The 21,248-nt window shown below is 44.7% G+C and overlaps 1 protein-coding gene and 1 long non-coding RNA gene across 6 annotated transcripts in view; one reads left to right on the forward strand and one right to left on the reverse strand.

Annotated features, from left to right (window-relative positions):
* The window catches only part of LOC146046132 (uncharacterized), a 93,032-nt gene that overhangs the window by 58,845 nt on the left and 12,939 nt on the right, over positions 1 to 21,248 (forward strand). The window contains exon 5 of one of the 2 annotated variants that reach the window (XR_014465753.1): positions 6,692 to 6,892. This is a non-coding gene — a long non-coding RNA (uncharacterized LOC146046132). The remainder of the gene's footprint in view (positions 1 to 6,691; positions 6,893 to 21,248) is intronic. The other variant, XR_014465752.1, reaches the window with a different exon arrangement.
* The window catches only part of CDHR5 (cadherin related family member 5), a 70,017-nt gene that overhangs the window by 10,265 nt on the left and 38,504 nt on the right, over positions 1 to 21,248 (reverse strand). For all 4 annotated transcript variants that reach the window (XM_083165330.1, XM_083165332.1, XM_083165331.1 and 1 more), the window contains exons 7-12: positions 17,668 to 17,838; positions 16,622 to 16,712; positions 9,683 to 9,777; positions 6,724 to 6,930; positions 1,621 to 1,737; positions 1,343 to 1,409 (exon numbers count right to left, since the gene is read on the reverse strand). In XM_083165330.1, the coding sequence (XP_083021456.1) occupies positions 1,343 to 1,409; positions 1,621 to 1,737; positions 6,724 to 6,930; positions 9,683 to 9,777; positions 16,622 to 16,712; positions 17,668 to 17,838 (748 nt within the window). The remainder of the gene's footprint in view (positions 1 to 1,342; positions 1,410 to 1,620; positions 1,738 to 6,723; positions 6,931 to 9,682; positions 9,778 to 16,621; positions 16,713 to 17,667; positions 17,839 to 21,248) is intronic.

Consider the following 21,248-nt stretch of genomic DNA (forward strand, 5'->3'; position numbering starts at 1 on the left):
GGGGGCCTTAAGGCTTTTGACACTGTCCCACATCGCAGACTGTTAAATAAACTTGAAAGCTTGGGATTGGATTCTAAGATGGTTGAATGGATAAGAGCGTGGTTGCAGGACAGAAAACACAGAGTTGTAGTAAACGGAGTACAGTCAAAGGAGGAAAAGGATACAAGTGGAGTACCCAAGGGATCTGTACTTGGACCAGTTTTTTTTAATATCTTTATTGGTGATATTGCAAATGGAATTGAGGGTAAAATGTGCCTTTTTGTAGATGACACAAAGGTATGCAACAGGGTAGACACACCAGGAGGGGTAAAACAAATGATTGATGATCTAGGTAGATTAGAGGAATGGTCAAGAGCATGGCAACTACAGTTTAATGCCAAAAAATGCAAAATCATGCACTTGGGTTGCAAAAATCCAAAGACTAAATATAGTATAAATGGCACTATAATGGAAACTACTGAGGAAGAGAGGGATCTAGGTGTCACTATTTCAGGGTACTTAAAGGCAGGTAGGCAATGTAACAAAGCAATGAAGAAGGTAAGTCAGATGCTTGGTTGCATAGGGAGAGGTATCAGCAGTAGAAAGAAAGAAGTAATAATGCCACTGTATAGGTCATTGGTACGACCTCATCTAGAGTATTGTGTTCAGTTCTGGAGGCCATATCTCCAGAAGGATATAAATACATTAGAGACTGTACAAAGAAGGGCAACTAAAATGGTGCATGGCCTGCATCACAAAACGTACCAGGAAAGACTAAAAGATCTTAATATGTATACTTTAGAGCAGAGAAGGGAAAGGGGGGACATGATAGAAACTTTCAAATATATCAAGGGTTTTAACAAGGTACAGGTGGGAGACATTCTACACAGGAAGAGGAGCAGCAGAACACGAGGACATGCACTGAAACTAGAGGGAGGAAGATTCAGGGGAAATTTGAGGAAGAATTACTTCACAGAAAGAGTAGTAGATAAGTGGAATAGCCTCCCATCAGAGGTGGTAGAGGCAAATACAGTAGTACAATTTAAAAATGCTTGGGATATGCATATTGATATCCTTTCAAAAAAATAAGGATCAAATATGGTTTGAGGTAACATGTTTAAAAAAGGGGCAGACTAGATGGGCCAAGTGGTTCTTATCTGCCGTCAAATTCTATGTTTCTATGTTTCTCTGAATAACTCCCAAAGTACAACCAATCCGCTTCTGTCATTTTTCAAAACATAGCCTGTACATTGGCTGGTAATTTATTTCTGTCCATTATAAATAACTTGTCCTCTTCCGCTTTTCACCCCCCCTCCTTCTTGTATAACCTTGAGTCAACATAAGGCCAGTGGTATGTACTAACCTACTGTGATCTCTACTGTGACAATGGTTGAGTCAGTTTCAGCGGTTGCTCTGTCAGTTGCTGTCACCTATATGAAAATAGAAAGAAAAATACAAAAATACATTTCTGGGTCACGGTCACAAACAAATTATTTATTACTTAGATGTTACTGATGCAAAGCATGAATACCTACAGTAGCAGCATGAGCAGCATCATGTTCTCACTGATTACTATGGTCTTAGATTATTGTTCAACCACTTGGAGCAGATTAACCAACATTATAAAGGAACAGAACTCACCAGTAAAACAATGGTGTCTGCGGAGGTGAATAGGGTGTTAGTCAGAACATATCCATCACGGAGAATGGTGAACTCAGTGCTGTTTTCTATCTTATATATGATGGCTGGATTTACCAACTGCAAAAGAGAAATAATGGGATCCGACATTATATGAAACTGTTTAAAGAATAATATTCAATTGTCCAACTAAATAATAATTTTAGTAGTAATCTAGTGGTTCCCAAACTGGGCACACTTGCAGGGGTTCCTTGGATTGGTGGTCCTTTGCCAATTTAAATTATTTATGGTCAGTGTAATAGGCAAAACTAATGTGCACACCATTTATTTTTTATTTATTTTATTCATACTTCTTAATAAGAAACTTTTAGCCTACGGGTGCCATGAAAAAAATATTGATATTCTAGGGTGCCTTGATTCAAAAAAGTTTTGGAACCACTGGTCTAATCATTTATAAACATTACTGCCTCTCCTGCAGGTTTTTTCCTTAGAAAGAATTCATGTCTATTATTGCAGAGTGGTGTAAAATGAGGTAAAAAAAATTGGATTGGTAGATGTAGAAGTGAGATAGTGGTGGAAAGTACAACAATACAACAATATCAGAACTAGGGGGAAATGTAATAGAAGGAGAGATTCCGAAAGTGAGAGATTGGGTAAGAAATCTCCAGTTTTTTTTAAAGCAGCAATCATTGTACTGTACACTGCAAAATCAAACTGGTTTTGCAGTGTAAATGATTGCCGCTTTAAAAAAACTGGAGATTTCTTACCAAATCTCTCACTTTCTGAATCTTTCATCCTATTACATTTCACCCTAATATGCCATTGTGAAGGACAAAGGTGTCTATATATTTAAATAATAATAAAAAATCCTTAAGTAAAATAAAAGGTGATGGATAAGAAGGGGAAGGTGGTGTGGATTAGCTCACAAAGAATGGGGTCGATCCTATTAACCCTGAAGGGTGCGAGTACCCTTTGGGTGTCCTTTTAACGCTGAAAACGGCACCTGAATTAACCCTTGCTCGCACCCACCTTAAAGTGCGCCCGATGTCGGGATGATTCGCACTTGGCGACTCATCTGCACACATCGGGGTTAATAGGATCGACCCCAATGTCTACTCAGATAATCAATGCTTGTCGACACAAGCCAAAGATCAACATGGTACCACTTTCCTTTGCCATGCTTTGGCACACTAAAGTTCCCAATGGTCCATGTGGATGGTAAAATATGAAAAAATCCCACCCAAAAATAAAAAAATAAATTGTGAAAAACTCATGTCAGCCTTTTCAAGTGCAATAAGTGTAGACTTATTGCTCATGTTGACCTTTTGACCATGTCGACCTTGTGCATGTTGTCCTTTTGGTGTCGTCCTATTGACTGTCGACCTAGACATTGTCTGTAAGCCATCTGGATATTGGGGGAAACAAAGCGGGATAGGAGGTACAGGAGCCCAGAAGTGGGAACCACTGATTAAATAATATAAGGAAGGAGTCAGAGAGGAGGATTTGTGGAAAGATATTATAGACCCCAAACCTGCAGGCAGCGGTGGTGCTATCCCAAGGGCCTTGTGCCCTGGTCAATGGCACCGCTCACAGTGTGTTATTTATTACCATGCTGCTCTGCTGTCATTGGGATTCTACCCTAACTATCTATTTGAACAAGTATTTGAATCTATCTACTGATATATATATATATATTGGGGTTGATTCATACCTGTTCATTTGGGTCCAAGTTCTGCCCCACCATCAACCTTCGGGGTTTGCGCATGCGTGATTATGCGCATGGGCAAACCCCAGGAGCGAATGGCTTTGGCGAGTTTCACACTCCCCAAGCTGTTCACTCGAGGAAGAGAGGGCAAGGGGCAGCAGCAGGGGGACGCCCAGCATTTTATGGCCATCCCCATAAAAACACTGGGTGTTCCCTTATGAACGCATGTGTTGCAATGCCTGCTTGGGACAGGCGGCTGACATCACAAGGCATAAGTGACCGCCCAAAATTCGCCAGATAGTGGCCAGGATTAAAAGTCAGTCTAGACAGACTTTTGGTGTGCTCCCAGCGAATGATTTGTCTTCCGTCCAGCCACATACAAGGGGATGTGTTAGCAAACACGATAGAGAGGGAATGCGAGCGGTGTGGGGGTTGGGCGATCTTCAGCCAGGCAGCATTTACCTCAGCATTGTGCAGATATTCTTTCATTTCAGGGATCTGATACATTTTTTTCAATCAAACTAAATATTTTCTTCTGCATAATTTTATTATTAGTTGTTAGAACAGAAGACATTCATTAATATGGACATGGTTGTAACATGGACATGTCCATGATGTTGACATTGATCATGTAGATGTTTTGTCGACATTGTTAGAATTTCTTTAAGGATGTTGACATTTTCTAAGCATGTCAACATCATCAATGTTGACCTGCCCTTGACATTATCAATGTCATCTTGGTGAGCAAAGACTTATCCTTGGCACATATCGGGAATTCTGCTTTGTGTGTTTCAGGCACCAGAGGCCCTTTTTTTTTTTTAGGAACTTATTCTGGATCCAGAGTTGGAACTACCATTGGTGCAGTGCACCGGGCCCCTGAGAACTAAGGAGCCCACTGCTGCCCCTGTCACCCTCAGAGCTGGATTTAGACCTCACGGGGCCCTAGGCATGATGCCAGTTTGGGGCCTGCCTCAAGAAATCCACAGCACTATATTTTTGCTTGTGATTGCAGGTGGCATCGATAGAGTACCTTGGCGCATGTAGTCTACTGATAAATGTTTATCTGCGTGAACATCGGCATTGCGTGCAAATCTGTCTCAGGATCTTGGTGTTTTGGAAGTAGACTTAATACCTGTGCCACCTTAAAGTAAACTGACTACCCATATATAGTTTGTGAGACTTTTGTGTTTCCAAATTTTTTTTTATCCTATCAAGGAACATCAAAGGGACTTTGGGAGTGTGGGCAGGACCATGTGATGTCATGACATCAGGTTGTAGTCACACAATGCTCCTCTGGGAACGTTTTGGACAGCCAGGATATCTTTATGGGGCCCCTTGATAGCTCCTGGCCCCTAGTCAGGAACCTAGGTTGCCTTGTGAAAAATAGTCCTCTGTATCCACTGTTTTTCTCTGTTACAATCTGCCTCTCCCTGCCACCTACTGCCTCTCCCTATCACCTACTGCCTCTCCCTGGCACCTACTGCCTCTCCCTGGCACCTACTGCCATGATGAATGGTCATTTACTGCACAGAAAAAACGAGCTGTAATTGGCTAAACAGACTGTTTTTACCGGGATGCAGTTAAAATCCCGGCGGTCGGGATCCCGGCGTTCAGAATCCCGACGCCGGAATCCCGACCGCCGAAATCCCGACACATTCTCCCTCCGTGGGTGTCCACGACACCCCTGGAGGGAGAATAAATTAGTGTGCCGAGCGTAGCGAGGCACCGGGCCCGATGCGTGGCGAGCGCAGCGAGCCCGCAAAGGGGGGCGATCCACGTCCGCCCCTTGTCGGCATTTCGTCTGTCGGGATTCTGAACGCCGGGATCCCGACTGCCGGGATTCAGTACTGAATCCGTTTTTACCATGCGGTAATTTAGCGCATGGAATAGGACCTTAGCCACGGCATACCATAAAAAGTGATATACAGTATAGTTTGCATTCTATCTCAGTGTATCTATATTGGCACTTACGGTACTTGTTTCCTAGCACGGCCACAATCTTAAGTAATCGTGTCCCTTAATTAAGGGACACGATTACCCCGATGGACCCGATTTCTTTTGAAATCAGGTCCATTTTGCCGGCTAGGAAACAAAAATCGGGGGCATCGCGTCGGTCGGGACCATTAACATTGGTCCCGACGCGACCGACGCGATGCCCCCGATATTTGCATTGACTTCAATGTTAAAAAAATTTTTAACATTGAAATCTTGTCGGGAACGGTAAAATATCGGGGGCATCGCGTCGGTCGGGACCATTAACATTGGTCCCGACGCGATGCGACGCGATGCACCCGATTTTTACATAGGATTCAATGTTAAAAAAATTTTTAACATTGAAATGGTGTAAAAATGTAAAAAAATGTGAAATGGGTCAATATGACCCATTTCACATTATAAATGTCCCCGTCGTCGCCCCACGATAGACGGCAACCCGAAGCGTGGCGAGCGCAGCGAGCCCGCGAGGGGCGGCGGTACGCGTCCTCCGACCTTTTCATGCCCTACTATCCACTAGGGCGTGGAGTGAGAATAGAATAGTGTGGCGAGCGCAGCGAGCCACCGAGCCCGAAGCGTGGCGAGCGCAGCGAGCCCCGCGAGGGGACGCGGATACCTTCACAGGTAAACGCGTCCCTTCGCGGGCTTCACAGGTGTCCGTGGCGACGCGGACACCTGTGAAGCCCGCGAAGGGACTCGATTACCTGTGAAGGTATCCGCGTCCCCTCGCGGGGCTCGCTGCGCTCGCCACGCTTCGGGCTCGGTGGCTCGCTGCGCTCGCCACACTATTCTATTCTCACTCCACGCCCTAGTGGATAGTAGGGCATGAAAAGGTCGGAGGACGCGTACCGCCGCCCCTCGCGGGCTCGCTGCGCTCGCCACGCTTCGGGTTGCCGTCTATCGTGGGGCGCTGTGTACGCGCTTCAATTTGGGGGGGTTTGGAATTTTTTTCATTCAATCCAATGTAAAATTGGGTCCCAGGGACCCAATTTACATTGGATTTAATGAAAAAATCGGGTCAAAAATCGGTCGGTCGCGTCGATCGCATCGCATGCGACCAAATCGCATGCGATGCGATCGACCCGATTTTTTTCAGCACGACCACCCCGATCTTAATCGGTGTGGCCGTGCTAGGAAACAAGTACCGCACTTACTGTTTAGTTGACGTTGAAACAGATATATCAGCACTCTACAATTTTCTTTGTTATGTTTTATAGTTCAGGATTTGCAGCACTTTCTTTATTGCTTTGTAATCTACTATATTAGTTTATTAGTATGCCTAATCACTTTTGCCTAATTTTGTTTACTGTAATTACTGTCTTTTTTTCATATTAAATTGATGAATGAATAACTGTTGTTGCATTATTTGCTTTCTAGCTGCTCAGGAGAACAAAGTGGGAGATACCTACATCTGGGAAATCTTTATCTGCAGCAAACACCTGGAGAGGTATGTTCTGGTCACCGGAATCTCTGACAAAGCTTCTGATCTCAGATCCTGAAGCCACCTTGCCATGGTAAATGCGATGTTCAAAGACTGGTGGGAACATGTTCTTCTCTTTGACTTCGATCTGCACTGAGGTTAGTGAATACCGCATGACATTATCCGTTTGGTAAGCCTGGAGAAGAAGACAAATACAGCATCTTACCAAGACAAAACATTTGTTATAGATCTTGTACCGTCAGAGATCATACAGATGTAGCGCGTCTCATCTTGCCCGGGGCTGGTGAAACTATCACCAGCCGCCAGCTCCCGCCAAGGGGCACGCGTGCCCCGTGGCAATGGAGCTCCCCCTGGGTCCCCGCCGCCGGTCCACCCATGCCGACCCCCCACCTGACCCTGACCATCTCCCTGAAGCAGAGACAGGCAGAGATCCGCTGCCCCGCATGCGTTAGAGACGCACGTGCGTCCCAGTATAATGGAGTCCCTCTCCGCCAGCGCTCACCAGAGGGGAGTTTGTGGTGGGCGCCAGGACTGAATGAGAGGGGCTCCATCTGTATACACGTTGTATTCTCCACCTAGTATGTCTATTTTAATTACATTTATTTTTTTTCTTGGTACTTGTGTAGTTTCACGGCGCCAGTGTTTGTTTATTACTCCAGACAGCTGTGTTTACAGTTTCTTAGAAAATTGGCAGCCTGCCAGAGTCCGTCTGTGATTACTTTAATGGTGTGTACACACGGCAGATATGCCGTGCTATGCAAGTCCCGATACGATCAGATGGTATCTGGACTCGCATAGCACGGCATGCTGCAGAGGGACAATTTGCACTATATAGTCTTGCGTGCCCTCACTATATCGCTGCCGATTAACGCTCACTCGGGAGCACGCATCAGCAGCGCATCAGGCTCGTTAGCCCTAAAAAGCCGACAATTAATATGCGATATGGCTTCCGATGTTCTCTATATCGGGAACATCGGAAGCCATATCGCCCCCACTATCCATGTCAGTGTGGAGTTGATTTTATATAGTGTGGCGAGCCCCGCGAGGGGACGTGGATTACTTCACATATATTCCGCGGCCCCTGGCGGGGCTCGCTGCGCTCGCCACGCTTCGGGCTCGGTGACTCGCTGCGCTCGCCACACTATATAAAATCAACTCCTCACCGACATGCATAGTGGGGGTATGAAAAGGTCAGTCAGATGCGTACCACTGCCCCTCGCGGGGCTCGCTGCGCTCACCTTGTTTCCTGATGGCGTGGATAGTGGAGTAAACAAGGACAACAGCTGTTAAGTCGACAGGTGTCATTATTAACAGGTTGACACAACTCTGTTTGTGACTGAGGTGAAATAGACGCTATTTCTAACACTATTTCTGAGTACTACTGTTACTGGGACGCAACCTCTTGTTGCGGCCAACGAGACGCTGTTAGCGGCTACAGACGCAATTTGTGACTACTACAGCGCAAAAAAATAACGGTATTTCACAGACAAACTGGTAACGTTGCTTATTACAGTGAGCGCGCGCTACCTTAGTACAGTATAGAACTCTGAAAAGCTGCCAAGTTTCACTGACTGAGCCCACGCGCTAGCTGGAAAGCTGTGTAATAAAATACATGGTCACTCACCATCGACTGATTTCTTTCCTTCATTCTACCTACTGAAAAGTAAACCCAAAGTTTGAATGATGTTCTTTTAATTCAGGAAGGGTGTGGCCATACACTGCTGTGACTTCTCACAGCAGTGTATGGCCAGCCAATCCCCCTTAAACTGCCCGGGACTTCATGCTGTCCTTTGACATGTGATGTATCGCATGCGACCCGTTCCCCACTGCTGGTAGGGGGTCTGAGTCGGAGGTCCGTCATGCAGCAGATCCGACCTCCAACTCTGATGTGCACGGGACCACACATCGAATCGGTTGTCAAACACTTCCAATTTGACCACTTTTCACCCGAATTCTCAGCCCGATCCATTGGAATCGGGTGAAAAGTGTCCAAATCGGACTAGCGTATGGCTAACTTAACCCTTTGAGCGCCAACATCTCTGGAAGAAATCTGCAAAATATCCACAAAAAATGCCAGCGTCGCTCACATTTGTTATATAAATTCAAATAAAAAATGTTGTGTAAAAAATATAATATTTTCTACATAAGGTAAACATTACAGGTCATTAAGATGAATAAAAAGGTTTGCTTGCCAATTTTTCACACCTATGTTGACAAATTCACTTGGCACTCAATGGGTTAACTCTCACACGCTACTTCTGTCCCACCTACAGATGTAGCGGGATTCATCTTTACAGGTGATGGCGATGGCGTCGCCATCCCCTTCCCCGCCGCCATCTGTATGCCGGAAGGGGACGCGTGCACGAGGTGCGCGCGTGTCCCCTTCCGACGGTGGTGCCCTCGGTCGCCCCGGTGCCCACACCGGGCGACCACCGCCCCCCCAGCCTCCTCGGGTCCCCCCCAGCACTATTGACAGTATTGCGTCCGCCTCGCCGCCCGGATACTGAGACGCGCGTGCATGGAGGACGCACGCGCGTCTCAGTCAGATGGAGCGCCGTGTTGCTGGCGGATCGCCAGCAGCATGCTGCTGGCGGTTCGCCAGCAAAGATAAAACCGGCCCCATCTGTATGACAGCATGGTTTGTTCTGGTGAAAAGTTACCTGTTTTTCTGTGCTTTTCTCCAAACTCAGAATCTGCTCTGAAATGTTTACTATGGCAGTGCTAACAGGCAAAGGCATTATATTTATTTGAAATGATGAATACTGTAAAGCTTTAATACAGTACTGGTTTAACAAATTAGATGTATGAATATCCTTTCCTTTCAGTTTTCTATGATAATTTCTCTTGTTCATGACCTGTATTAGTCTCTTTTTCATCCCTCTGGTGATCTATAGCATGTCACTTCTGGCCCATTCACCAATACCTACCATTACTTGCAGCAGTAATGTTCCTACTGTATCTATCGCCTTGTTCATTGTTATATTTCCATTATCTTGGACAACAAACGCACCATTACTGTCTCCTTTAGGACAAGAGATACAGAGGTTTTTTTAGAATGTATATTCATCCAGATTACGGCCAAAATAATAGGCACTGCATACTGGGCCTTATTCTAGTTCACTCTTTCTGACAAAATCCTTTTTAGATGGACAAAACCATGTGCACTGCAGGGGGGCAGATGTAAAATGTGCAGAGAGAATTAGATTTGGGTGAGTTATTTTGTTTCTGTGCAAGGTAAATACTGGCTGCTTTATTTTTACACTGCAATATAGATCCCACTTTGAAGTAACACCCCACCCAAATCTAATTCTCTCTGCACAAGTTACATCTGCCCCACCTGTAGTGCACATGGTTTTGTCCATCTAAGAAGGATTTTGTCAGAGTGAACTAGAATAAGGCCCACAATCACTATACAGTACAACTATACAAAACACTAATCTGATGCATACATTTCACGATAGGAAAAAAAAAAAAAACATTTCAACTATGCAAGTAACTTTTCACTAACCCTTTGCAGTCCAAATTTTTTTTTGCAATTCAAACAGTCTGGTTTCAATGTTTACATTGATTGTAATTTTTTTTTTTTTTATAAAAAAAAATGGTCTTCATTGAATGTTGAACAATGTTAATGTTGTTATTTTAAAGTGGCTCACCATTGGATCTGCTACTAGCGCTAGGCTGTTGAGCCTGAAAGGATTATATATTTTTTTTATTAATTTTGGTACTTGTTTCCTAGCACGGCGCCCACGATTTTAATCTTGTTACATAGTTTCGATCGCATTGATCGCATCGCATGCGACCAGATCGCATGCGATGCGATCAAAACGATGATTTCATTGTACAATCACCCTGATGGGCAATTAGTATATTATATGCACCCCCATTGTTAACGCCACCGCCACTATTAACGCCAACCCGAAGCGTAGCGAGCGCAGCGAGCCCGCGAGGGGCGGCGGTATGCGTCCTCCGACCTTTTTATACCCCTACTATACACGTCGGTGTGGAGTTGATTTTACATAGTGACGAGCGCAGTGAGCCACCGAGCCTGAAGTGTGGCGAGCGCAGCGAGCCCCACGAGGGGACGTGGATAACTTCACATGTATCACGAGTCCCCTCGCAGGGCTCGCTGCGCTCGCCACGCTTCGGGCTCAGTGGCTCACTATATAAAATCAACTCCACTCCGAAGTGGATAGTGGGGGTATGAAACGGTCGGATTACGCGGGCTCGCTGCGCTCACCACGCTTCAGGTTGGCGTTAATAGTGGTGTGCCGTTAACGATGGGGGTGCATACAACATACTAATCACCCATCATGGTGCATGTACAATTAAATCATCGTTTTGATCACCTCGATCGCATCGCATGCCATTTCAATGGCATGTGATGCGATTTTAAAATTGTACAGTGCGGCTCTTAGGACCCGAAAATCAGGTCCATCGCATACCTTTGAATACCACTGATTAAGGCATGCGATAGTATGGGATGGGCGCCGTGCTAGGAAACAAGTACCTTAATTTTAATCTATTTGTCATGAATCCTTTTGTTGTGTCTGGATTGTGTTCCTCCCTGTTTCTGTCTTGGCCTTCTTGTTTCTATTCCTCTGCAGAACCATAGAGAGGGGTGTGTAGGAAGTGCCTGATTCCAGGCATGTCTGGTATCCAGGTGGTAGTCAGGAACCCAATAGGGGTGGCCAAGCAACCCTCAGCATATATCACCTAATGCATAATTTCTGTGGAAATGTCTCCTGACCTAGAATACCACAAAGCAGTACATACCTCCAGATGGCATTACAGTTCCCTGGAATCATGACTATTCCTATGAAATCCATATTGTTGGGAGATATGGCTTATTGTGCATAGTACTGTATATACTATATAGGATACTCAAATAATACCACTGACCAATCAATCATCACAATGGTTTTATTACTGTATGTCAGGCATTGTGGGGGAAATTCATGTTTGCATGTAACCTCCAATGCTCACATGTGAGGGATTATCTGCAGACTATACATGTGATCACACTGCGCATGTGTTGAGGTGCTTTTACGTCTAAGTGAGGTTTTTATCAGTTATTGGCAGGAAGGGACGGACCCATTAGGGGAGATAATGGGGAGTGCCAGTCAAAATGTGCATGTGTCATGGCTGTTTTTGAGGTTTGTATCTGCCTTCAACTGAGATCATGTACAGATGTAGCCACACTCATCGTTGCCGCGCCGATCGCCATATGAGACTCCCATCGAGCGTGCGTCTAATTTGCTTCCACAAAATGCATTAAACAGTGGCATCAGAATGCCGCTAGTAGCGTCCCAATGAAAGGAATCCCCACAGAGTTTCCAGTATGCTATACCCGCAACCTAAACCTCCACCCTCCCGCACAGACTATCCCTCCCCACTACTGCCTAATCCTAACTCCATACCCCACCCCTAAACCTAACTGCCCACCAGACTAATGTGATAACTCCATATGTAGTAGAGATGTACTGTCATGATGTACATATGCATATAGTTGATTGTGGGCATATAATGCCATACTGAGCCTTCTTAGCATAAGATACTGCCTAGTTGGTCATATGTGCCATCCCCATAGGGGACATTAAGTGTCATGTTAAATGCATATATAAATGCCTTCACAGAAGGCAATAGAAACTTTCCTTGAAAGCAAGACATCTATTATTAATTTAATGTACTGTAATTCCCCCCTGTGGGTATGGTTAGTGTCTCCCCAACCAGAGACTGCCAAATGGATTCAAAAGGGGGATTTGAAGGAAGCTAATGATGGACGCCTAAATAAAGTTTTTCTGCTCGATGGCAGAGCGGGACTGGTGCTGAGCGCGAGGAGGGGGTTATATAAAGGACAGCCGTTAACGGCTGTGGCGCAGTTCCCCTCAGGAAAGGGTTAAGTGCAGGAGCTGCGCAGCCTAAAGGGAATGGATAGCGGTGCTGACAGGGCGCAGTGTCCTGAGGAAATTGTGACTGCAGAGCAACGCAGCATAGCGGGAGCGGACAGCGGTGCTGGGGCCTGCTGAAAAGTAGCCCTGATTATAGGATACATGTTCTCTTACTGTGGAGCAGATGTATTGGGCCTGGCGGGGTGATGGGGTGGAGGGTGATAACGCAGCAGCCAATCCGGTCCTGTCATTTTTCAAATCCAGCCTGTAACTTGACAACTAGGAGCTGATTGGCTGGTGCGTTGTCGCCTTCCGCTTTGTCACTTCGCCAGGCATAATTCTGCCCTACTTTATGCTTAGATCTTTTCCACTGGTGCCCCTCTGATTACCTGTTTAAAACCTGCCTTTAAATAGTAGAATTATAATCATGTCTAATTATCGTATGCTGTATGATACATTGCAAGTTATTTTAATGTATATGAAGCGATTGTGGATTTTATCATAATAAAACCTTATTTATTGTAATGTTGTTATTCATTGTTGTGCACATTATATAGTTGTCAAATTGATGTACCTGTGAAAGTGAGAAGAGAGAAATACTTACCAGAACAGATACTTACACTAACCCTAATCTCCCCTCCTAAGTGCCTAACCCTCACCCCCACCCAGGGACGTGCAGTCAGGGGAGGCAGGGGAGGCAGTGCCTCCCCTGTTATTAATGATAAAGACAATAAAATACAAAGAAAATACTTATGACACATTATGTGTCATAAGTATATGCTTTATATAATCCTATTCATTTTTACACCATAATTTTTTTTAAAGTTGGTATCGGAGGCATTGGGAGCCGTGCCTCCGGCTATCAATGTCAGGATCCAGAAACAGGGGGTGGGCAGGGGGCGGTGCCAAGCAGCAGGCTGCAAAATCCCATTAAAAAAACCTGTACAGGCGGCACCTATAGCGGTGCCTCAGTGACAGGGGGTGCTTGTCCTGTCACTGAGGCAGCTATGATTGGTCTCAATGCTGCCTGTCAGCGTATCAGAAGCAACCCATCTGCATCTGCACCCTCCGCACCGCCCCACCCCCCCCCCTCTTCCCCACACTGTGGGTGCAAGTCTGCAAGAACCTCCACACTAACCCCCCTCCCTCCCTTCCCTGCTCAGCGGCTGCACGGACCCAAATACTTTCACCTACCAGGAGAGGGGAGCGTAAAAGCCCTCCTTCCACACCCGGATCTCTGCACCCCAGCCCCCCTCCCTGCATGTCCGGCATACAGACGGCTCCCAACCCGTGACGGCCTCTGCAATGCTGTGTCTTCTGAGCACATGGCCGCCGGCGCTGTCAGCATGGCAAGGGGACACATCCAGCCGGAGAATCTAGCCCTGCCTGGAGCCTGAGGGTAAGTGGTAGCCCCAGGGCAGGGACTGTGCAGACGGGAAAAAGCCATAGGCGGGAGGACAGTAGCAGGGGGAAATGCAGGTGCCGGGGGCCACCTGTCTGGAAGTTGGATACCGTCTGCCACTGAGTGAGAGCCGGGGAGCAGACAGTTGGAATATGTGTAAGGTGCATTATCTGTGTAAGAGTATTTTTACTAATGTGGGGCATATGTAAAGACCATTATGTGTATATGGGAATTTAATAATGTGGGTGTATAGAACATTATGTGTCATTATGTGTAAAGGGCATAAGTAATGTGGGGCATATGTGTACGGGGCTTTATGTGTATATGGGCATTCGTCATGTGGGGTATATGTGTAAGGTGTACGGGGCCAATGTGGGCTGGAGTGATGGGGGCCAATGTGGGCTGGTGTCATGGGGGACAGTGTGGGGCTGGTGTCATGGGGATAGTGGTGTGATTGGACAGTGCGGGCTGGTGTGAAGGAGAACAGTGTGGGGCTGGTGTGATGGGGACAGTGTGGGCTGGTGTGATGGGGGCCAATGTGGGCTGGTGTGATGGGGGCCAATGTGGGCTGGTGTCATGGGGGACAGTGTGGGGCTGGTGTCATGGGGATAGTGGTGTGATGGGGATAGTGGTGTGATTGGACAGTGCGGGGCTGGTGTGAAGGAGGACGGTGTGGGGCTGGTGTGATGGGGACAGTGTGGGGCTGGTGTGAAGGAGGACAGTGTGGGGCTGGTGTCATGTGGGACAGTGTGGAGCTGGTGTGATGGGGATAATGGTGTGAAGGAGGACAGTGTGGGGCTGGTGTGAAGGAGGACAGTGTGGGGCTGGTGTGAAGGGGGCAGTGTAAGGCTGGTGTGATGGACAGTGTGGGGCTGATGTGAAGGGGGACAGTGTGGGGCTGGTGTGATGGGGGATAGTGGTGTGAGCATGTAGGTAAGCAGAATTTATGTAGCATAATTTGAAATAGGCAATACTGCATGTGGCTTAATGTGTAACGGGTATTATGGTGCAAATGTTTGGCGCGCCTTCGGCACGCAATGTCCCTTTTTATGGAGCATGTTGTGAATTTTAGCTTAATCCGTGTAGCATTATGTGAATTTTGGCTCAATTTGTGTAGCGTTATGTGAGTTTTGGTTCAATCCGTGTAGCTTTATGTGAATTTTGGTTCAATCCATGTAGCGTTATGTAAACTTTGGCTCAATCCATGTGGCATAATGTAAACTTTGGCTCAATCCGTGTGGCATTATGTGAAAGGGGCAAGTATAACGGGGTCTACTATTTTGTTGCATAATTTTTAGAAGTGGATTATGATGTGCTACACCTCACTCAAGACCACACCCCCTTTTGAGTGGCCACACCCTCTTTTCCGGCACGCGCACAATTACAATATTCACTATTTACGCCAAGGTGGGCATGTGTACTTTAAGGGCCAGGGCCTATTTTTAATCCCGTTCCCACCCTTTCTCGGCTCTCCTCCTCTCTCTCCGCTCTCTGAGCGTGCACACTGGCACAACTACCCCCCCTCCGCCTATCTTGGTGCCCCCCATGTCATTTTTTCCTGGATCCGCCCTTGTATGTATATACAGTGTATTGCTGTTGCATACTGTGTATAAGGGTACCACTGTGGAGGTTGAGCGCAGTGGCATAACCACAACAGGTGCAGGATATGCGGTTGCTCTTTGATGTTTTTAGGACCTGCCGCTCCCCTGCACCGTCATGCTGCTGCTAGTGCCTCACCAACCACTGACCTCACCGCACGTCACTGCCCCCACCCCTTCTCCACAGCCTAACCCCAACCTCCATACCCTCTATCCTAAATCCCCCCTTAGTGCCTAAACCTAACCCTCCCCTCGATTAGGATGCCTGCTGTTAGCATTCTGGCACCGCTCTCCTAGCAGTAGTCTGGATGCCGGCGTTGGTATTGTGACTGCCGGCATCCCTTCTGACAGTATGCTGAATACATTTCCTCCAATCTGGTTATACTCGAGTAAGTAGTGCCCGCCCCCGCGTCTCTCGGCGCCGCTGTTTATACAGTACTTATTGGTCATTTTTTTACTTACTTAGGGGAGATCGCACTGCTCCACCAAAGCAATAGTTACATCTGAACATTCCCTGCCAAATAGGCATGAATCTCACCACAGAGCTTTTATACACACCCATGACACACCTGAAGCTGGGCATACATTAGGGTGACTTCTCTGGGGGAAGGGGGGGCGGGGAGTCAGCCGTGATCCCCTTTGAGCCATCTGGGTCCTGGAGCGTTCCCACCTTGAGCAGCCTGGCTTGGATGCTACCCAACGTATTGCTTCAGCAGCCAGTGTGACTTGCAGGCTAGGTTGTGATGCACATAGGACTGCACATTGCATTAGAACTGCTATTAATCACATCCAAATTGAATGCTTTTTATGTCATCGATTGTCGCAATCGCATGAAAAGAGCCCAAATGGCATGTAAATCGCCTAGTGCATGGACACCTTAAGGAACACCCATGACATGCTCATGACACTGACCTCTCCCCACTAGTGGCTTACACAATTGCAAAGGAGAAGCTCTGGAATGAGATATTTAATACTTACCACTAACAAGGGAATAGTTAATAGGGATATTAATTCCGTAATCTCCATCCACAGCATATAAAGGAGAAGGCAGTAAATCTAAAGGCTCTATCTAAAATAAATATATAAATATATAAGCATTCATAGCATTTACATAGGCATGAACACATTTATAGTGTAAGAACTAGCAAATGCACAGATATCATTTTACTTATCCTGTGTTATTTTTCTATGGCTGATATATGGGATATATTTGCTTTTGCCAATAGCAACCAATCACATTCCAGCAATTATCTTAAGGCGCTGGATAAATGATAGTAGAATCTGATGGGTTGCAATGAGCAACTTCTTTACTTCTATAACTTTATTGTAATGGGTCTCTTTATTCACCAACATAAACCTATATCCGCTATCATAGTGTTCATCATAGCACCCTGCACGTGTCACAACCCATGCAGTTCTGTCTTGCCTGGGGTGTTGCTCTCTGCTGTGCTGCTTCTAGCACACTCTGTTCTAGTGCTCCTAGCACACTTTGCTCTATATTTCAGTGCTGAGAAACAGACCAGAATGTGCTAGAAGCACCATGCTACAGCGACCTGTCACCCCAGGCAGGAAAGAGTAACTTCATGGGTAGTGACAGCTGTATGGTGCTAGAATAAAGGGGGGTGCCGGGATTCAATTGGTAGTAGGCAAAAAAATCATCGCTTTTCATTTCAATTAGCCCTATTCAATGAAAGTGCTGTGGGTTTTTTTGTTTTTTTTTGCCTAGGCGAAAATTCGGCCACGTGCGATGTATCCACATGTTTTTACCTATTTTCGGGTGCAATTGCCCGTTTCTTAGTCATTTTTCATCCTTGTTGACCAAAAAGAAAAAAGTGAAGGGGTATTGTTGAAAAATGATAAAAGAAAACAGATGAAAACTCCCGCAATTAAATAGTCAAAGGTCAAATTAGTCCTGTTTTTGGGCTAGTTGGAAAAAGGGGCCCAATTGAATATCCTTCTATGTTAATTCACTACAATGTTTAATGGTGACCACATTTTTATGTCTTAGTTTTACGGACACTCACTGCTTGTTCAGTTCGGTTCACAGTGCCTCTATAACCAGTGCTTATGCAGATTTTTGGTTGAGTCAGTATGCAGGGTTGAAAGAAAGGCAGTTTGTCATCTGCATCATTGATCACAACTGTGATGGCGGCTGTAGCGGTGTGACTGGGGGAATCTCCTGCATTTGCAGTATCCTAAAACACAACATTCAACACTCCAATCAAAACAAATCAACTATAATACTATTTGCATTTGGCACAGCATAAACATTTTTATAGGATTATTTAGAGAAAAAAAAAAAACACCACTGGGGGCCAGGTGTAATAGTTTGTGAGATTTTGTCAGATTTGACCCAATTCAGGTGGATTGAGTAAATTTATCTGACAAAATCTGATGTGCCTGTCTGACAAAATCTTATGTGCCTGATGTGTAGGACCCAATGCACAATCCCGTGCTATTGGGTATAACCAAGAGATTGATCCTCCTGCACATAGAATAAATCAGTCAATCAGGTACATTTTGTTGGACAATAAGTTGAACAAGTGTAAGGGGCCTTTAAGGCTATTACATCTGGTTTGGGTCTTATTTATGTCTACTAATAATTAGGAGGGGGGTTTATAAAACCTTCTAAAGAGGACAAGTAGAAGTTGCCCATAAGAACAAGATTCTACCCATCATCTATCTAGTATAAGTCTACTACTAAATGCTATACACCTCGTTGATACTAATTACATACGTACTAACATGAGATAAGTATTGCAAAGGACAGCTCTCCCAATAAGAGCTGTCCTTTGTGTTGGCTTCACTTCTGGGTTTTGGCCCCAGGAGTCCTATTTCTGTACGCCACTATGTGTTGGGTGGCCCCCACCTTCCTCCTAGGGATGGCCATTGACCATCAATGATTCAAAATCATTGATGGTTTATGGCCAATTTAGAATAGTTTTGCCATCGATGAGGGAGAACAAGATAGTTTCCCTACATCGATGGCAAGCATAACCAAATAGTTTTATTTTTATTTTCTCCTACAAGGGGCCGGGAGACAGAGTATAGCTTCGCCTCTGGCACCCATGAAGCCCAACCCCCATGTTCTGATTGGTCCACAGGCCAGTCAGTCAAAGAAAATAGATGACCATCGATAGGGAAAACCATGTTTAAAAAAAAACTATCTATTGCTTAGTATATCACCATCAATGGTCAGCTGCACTATTGCTATTGATCACAATGGCAGCAATGGCCATACCTACTTCCTCCCTACACTGTAACGATGCCATGTGATTGTGCAGAAGAAGATATTGCCAGCTCACCCCAACTGCTCCCCCTATCTATTGTCATGATGTCACAAAAAATATGTAAGAATAATTTTAGGGTTTCCCATTTAGCAGACTGCATGTGCCTGTGATACAACAGTTTTCTACCCTCCCTTGGCTCTTGACACATTGTCCTAACATAGTGTAGACATGCAATGTACAGTAGACATGTAAAAAAGAAGAAATACTCTTAATCCTCAAGAATAAAACCACGTGAGACTCACCTAGTCTCACTTGAAGACATTCAAATAAAGGTATCTTTATAAACTGGCAACCTCACTACCCATAAAGACAAACACTCACCTAAGAGGTGGTCCCTATATTAAAAAAAGGTTTCTTTATTGTGGATTCACAAGTGGGATAAAAAGCTCCAACCCAGATAAAAACAGATTCATTCTACAACTTCATAAAATAGGGCACAACACTCGAGATCAACCCTCAGCCTCCTAACCCGGAATGACAAGATTAAAGGTGATCCGTCCTTAAGATGATGTAAGGAAGGTGTAGGTCCCAAAAATGTAAAAGTCCAATCAATAATTCCAATGCGTTTCAAACATATTGTTCTTCTTTAGGGTGAAAGTATAACTGATCAAATGGTGAAGGTTTGTATACCTCCACTCATCCGGCAATTGTCAAAACATGGAACAGCAGTATAACCATAAATACTCATTACATAATAAACAAATATTAAAATACATTAAGAAAGCCATGTCTTTATGGGTCATGAGGTTGCCAGTTTATAAAGATACCTTTATGTGAATAGTTTCAAGTGAGACTATGTGAGTCTCACGTGGTTTTATCCATGATGATTAACCCCTTCCTGACAGAGCCAGTTTTTGCGTTCCTGACAGAGCCCTTTTTTTCAAATCTGACATGTCTCACTTAAGTGGGGATAACTTTTTTTTGCTTTTACTTATCCCAGTGATTTTGAGATTGTTTTTTCGTGACACATTGTACTTCAAATTAGTGGTAAATTTGGGTCGATACAGTCTGTGTTTTTTTGTGAAAAATACCAAAATGTCGTGAAAAAATGGAAAATTTTGCAATTTGCAAAATGTTAAATTTTCTGCTTGTGAGACAAATAATCATACCACTCAAAATAGTTAATAACTAACATAGACCATATGTCTACTTTATGTTTCCATCATTATTTCAACTTCTTTTTAATTTTTTTGGACACTAGGAGGCTTACAATATGAATAGCAAATTCTCAAATTTTCAAGAAAATTTCAAACACTGATTTTTTTAGGGACCAGTTCAGTTCTGATGTGACTTTGAGGGACTTGTATGTGAGACACCCCCATAAATGATACCATTTCAAAAACTGCACCCCTCACAGTATTCAAAACAGCATTTTGGAAGTTTGTTAACCCTTTAGGTGTTTCACAGGAATTAAAACAAAGTGTAGGTGAAATTTCAAAATTTCATTTTTTTTGCAGATTTGCAATTTTAATACATTTTTCTAAGGAACACAGTACATTTTACTAGAGAAATGTGACTAAAAATTGATTCCCCCAATTCTTTTGTTTTCATAAATATCCTATATGTGGCCCTAGTGTGCACGTTGACCAAACCACAGGCTTCATAATAGAAGGAGCACCTACTTGATTTTGGAGCCTCCTTTTTATGAGATTATTTTTTAGGCACCATGTAGGTTTCTAGGCACCATAAGATTCTAAAATTTAGGAACCCCCCCACAAGTGACCCCATTTTGCAAACTACACCCCTCAGGGAATTCATCTAGGGGTATAGTGTACATTTCAAACCCCCAGGGGTTTCACCAATTTTGATACAAGTGGGCAGTGAAAATGAAAAATTACATTTTTTACACAAAAATGCAGTTTTGGCTCAAAATTTTTCATTTTCAGAAGGTATGAAGGAGAAAAAGCACCCCAAAATCTGTGCCCCAATTTCTCCCGAGTACGGCAATGCCTCACATGTGACCAAAAAATACCATTTGGGTGCATGGCAGGACTCAGAAGGGAAGGAGTGATTTTTGGATTTTGCAGCTCAGATTCTGGTGGAATTTTGGTGGGTGCTATGTCGCATTAGCAAGACCCCCCAAGCACCAATACAGTGGAACCCCCCCACAAGTCACCCCATTTTGCAAAGTACACCCTCAGGGAATTCATCTAGGGGTATAGTGTACATTTCAAACCCCCAGGGGTTTCACCAATTTTGATACAAGTGGGCAGTGAAAATGAAAAATTAAATTTTTTTACACAAAAATGCAGTTCTGGCTCAAAATTTTTCATTTTCAAAAGGTATGAAGGAGAAAAAGCACCCCAAAATCTGTG

This window comes from Crinia signifera, chromosome 11 (genome assembly GCF_055691185.1).
Source record: "Crinia signifera chromosome 11, ASM5569118v1, whole genome shotgun sequence".
In the NCBI taxonomy this organism is placed as follows: domain Eukaryota; kingdom Metazoa; phylum Chordata; class Amphibia; order Anura; family Myobatrachidae; genus Crinia; species Crinia signifera.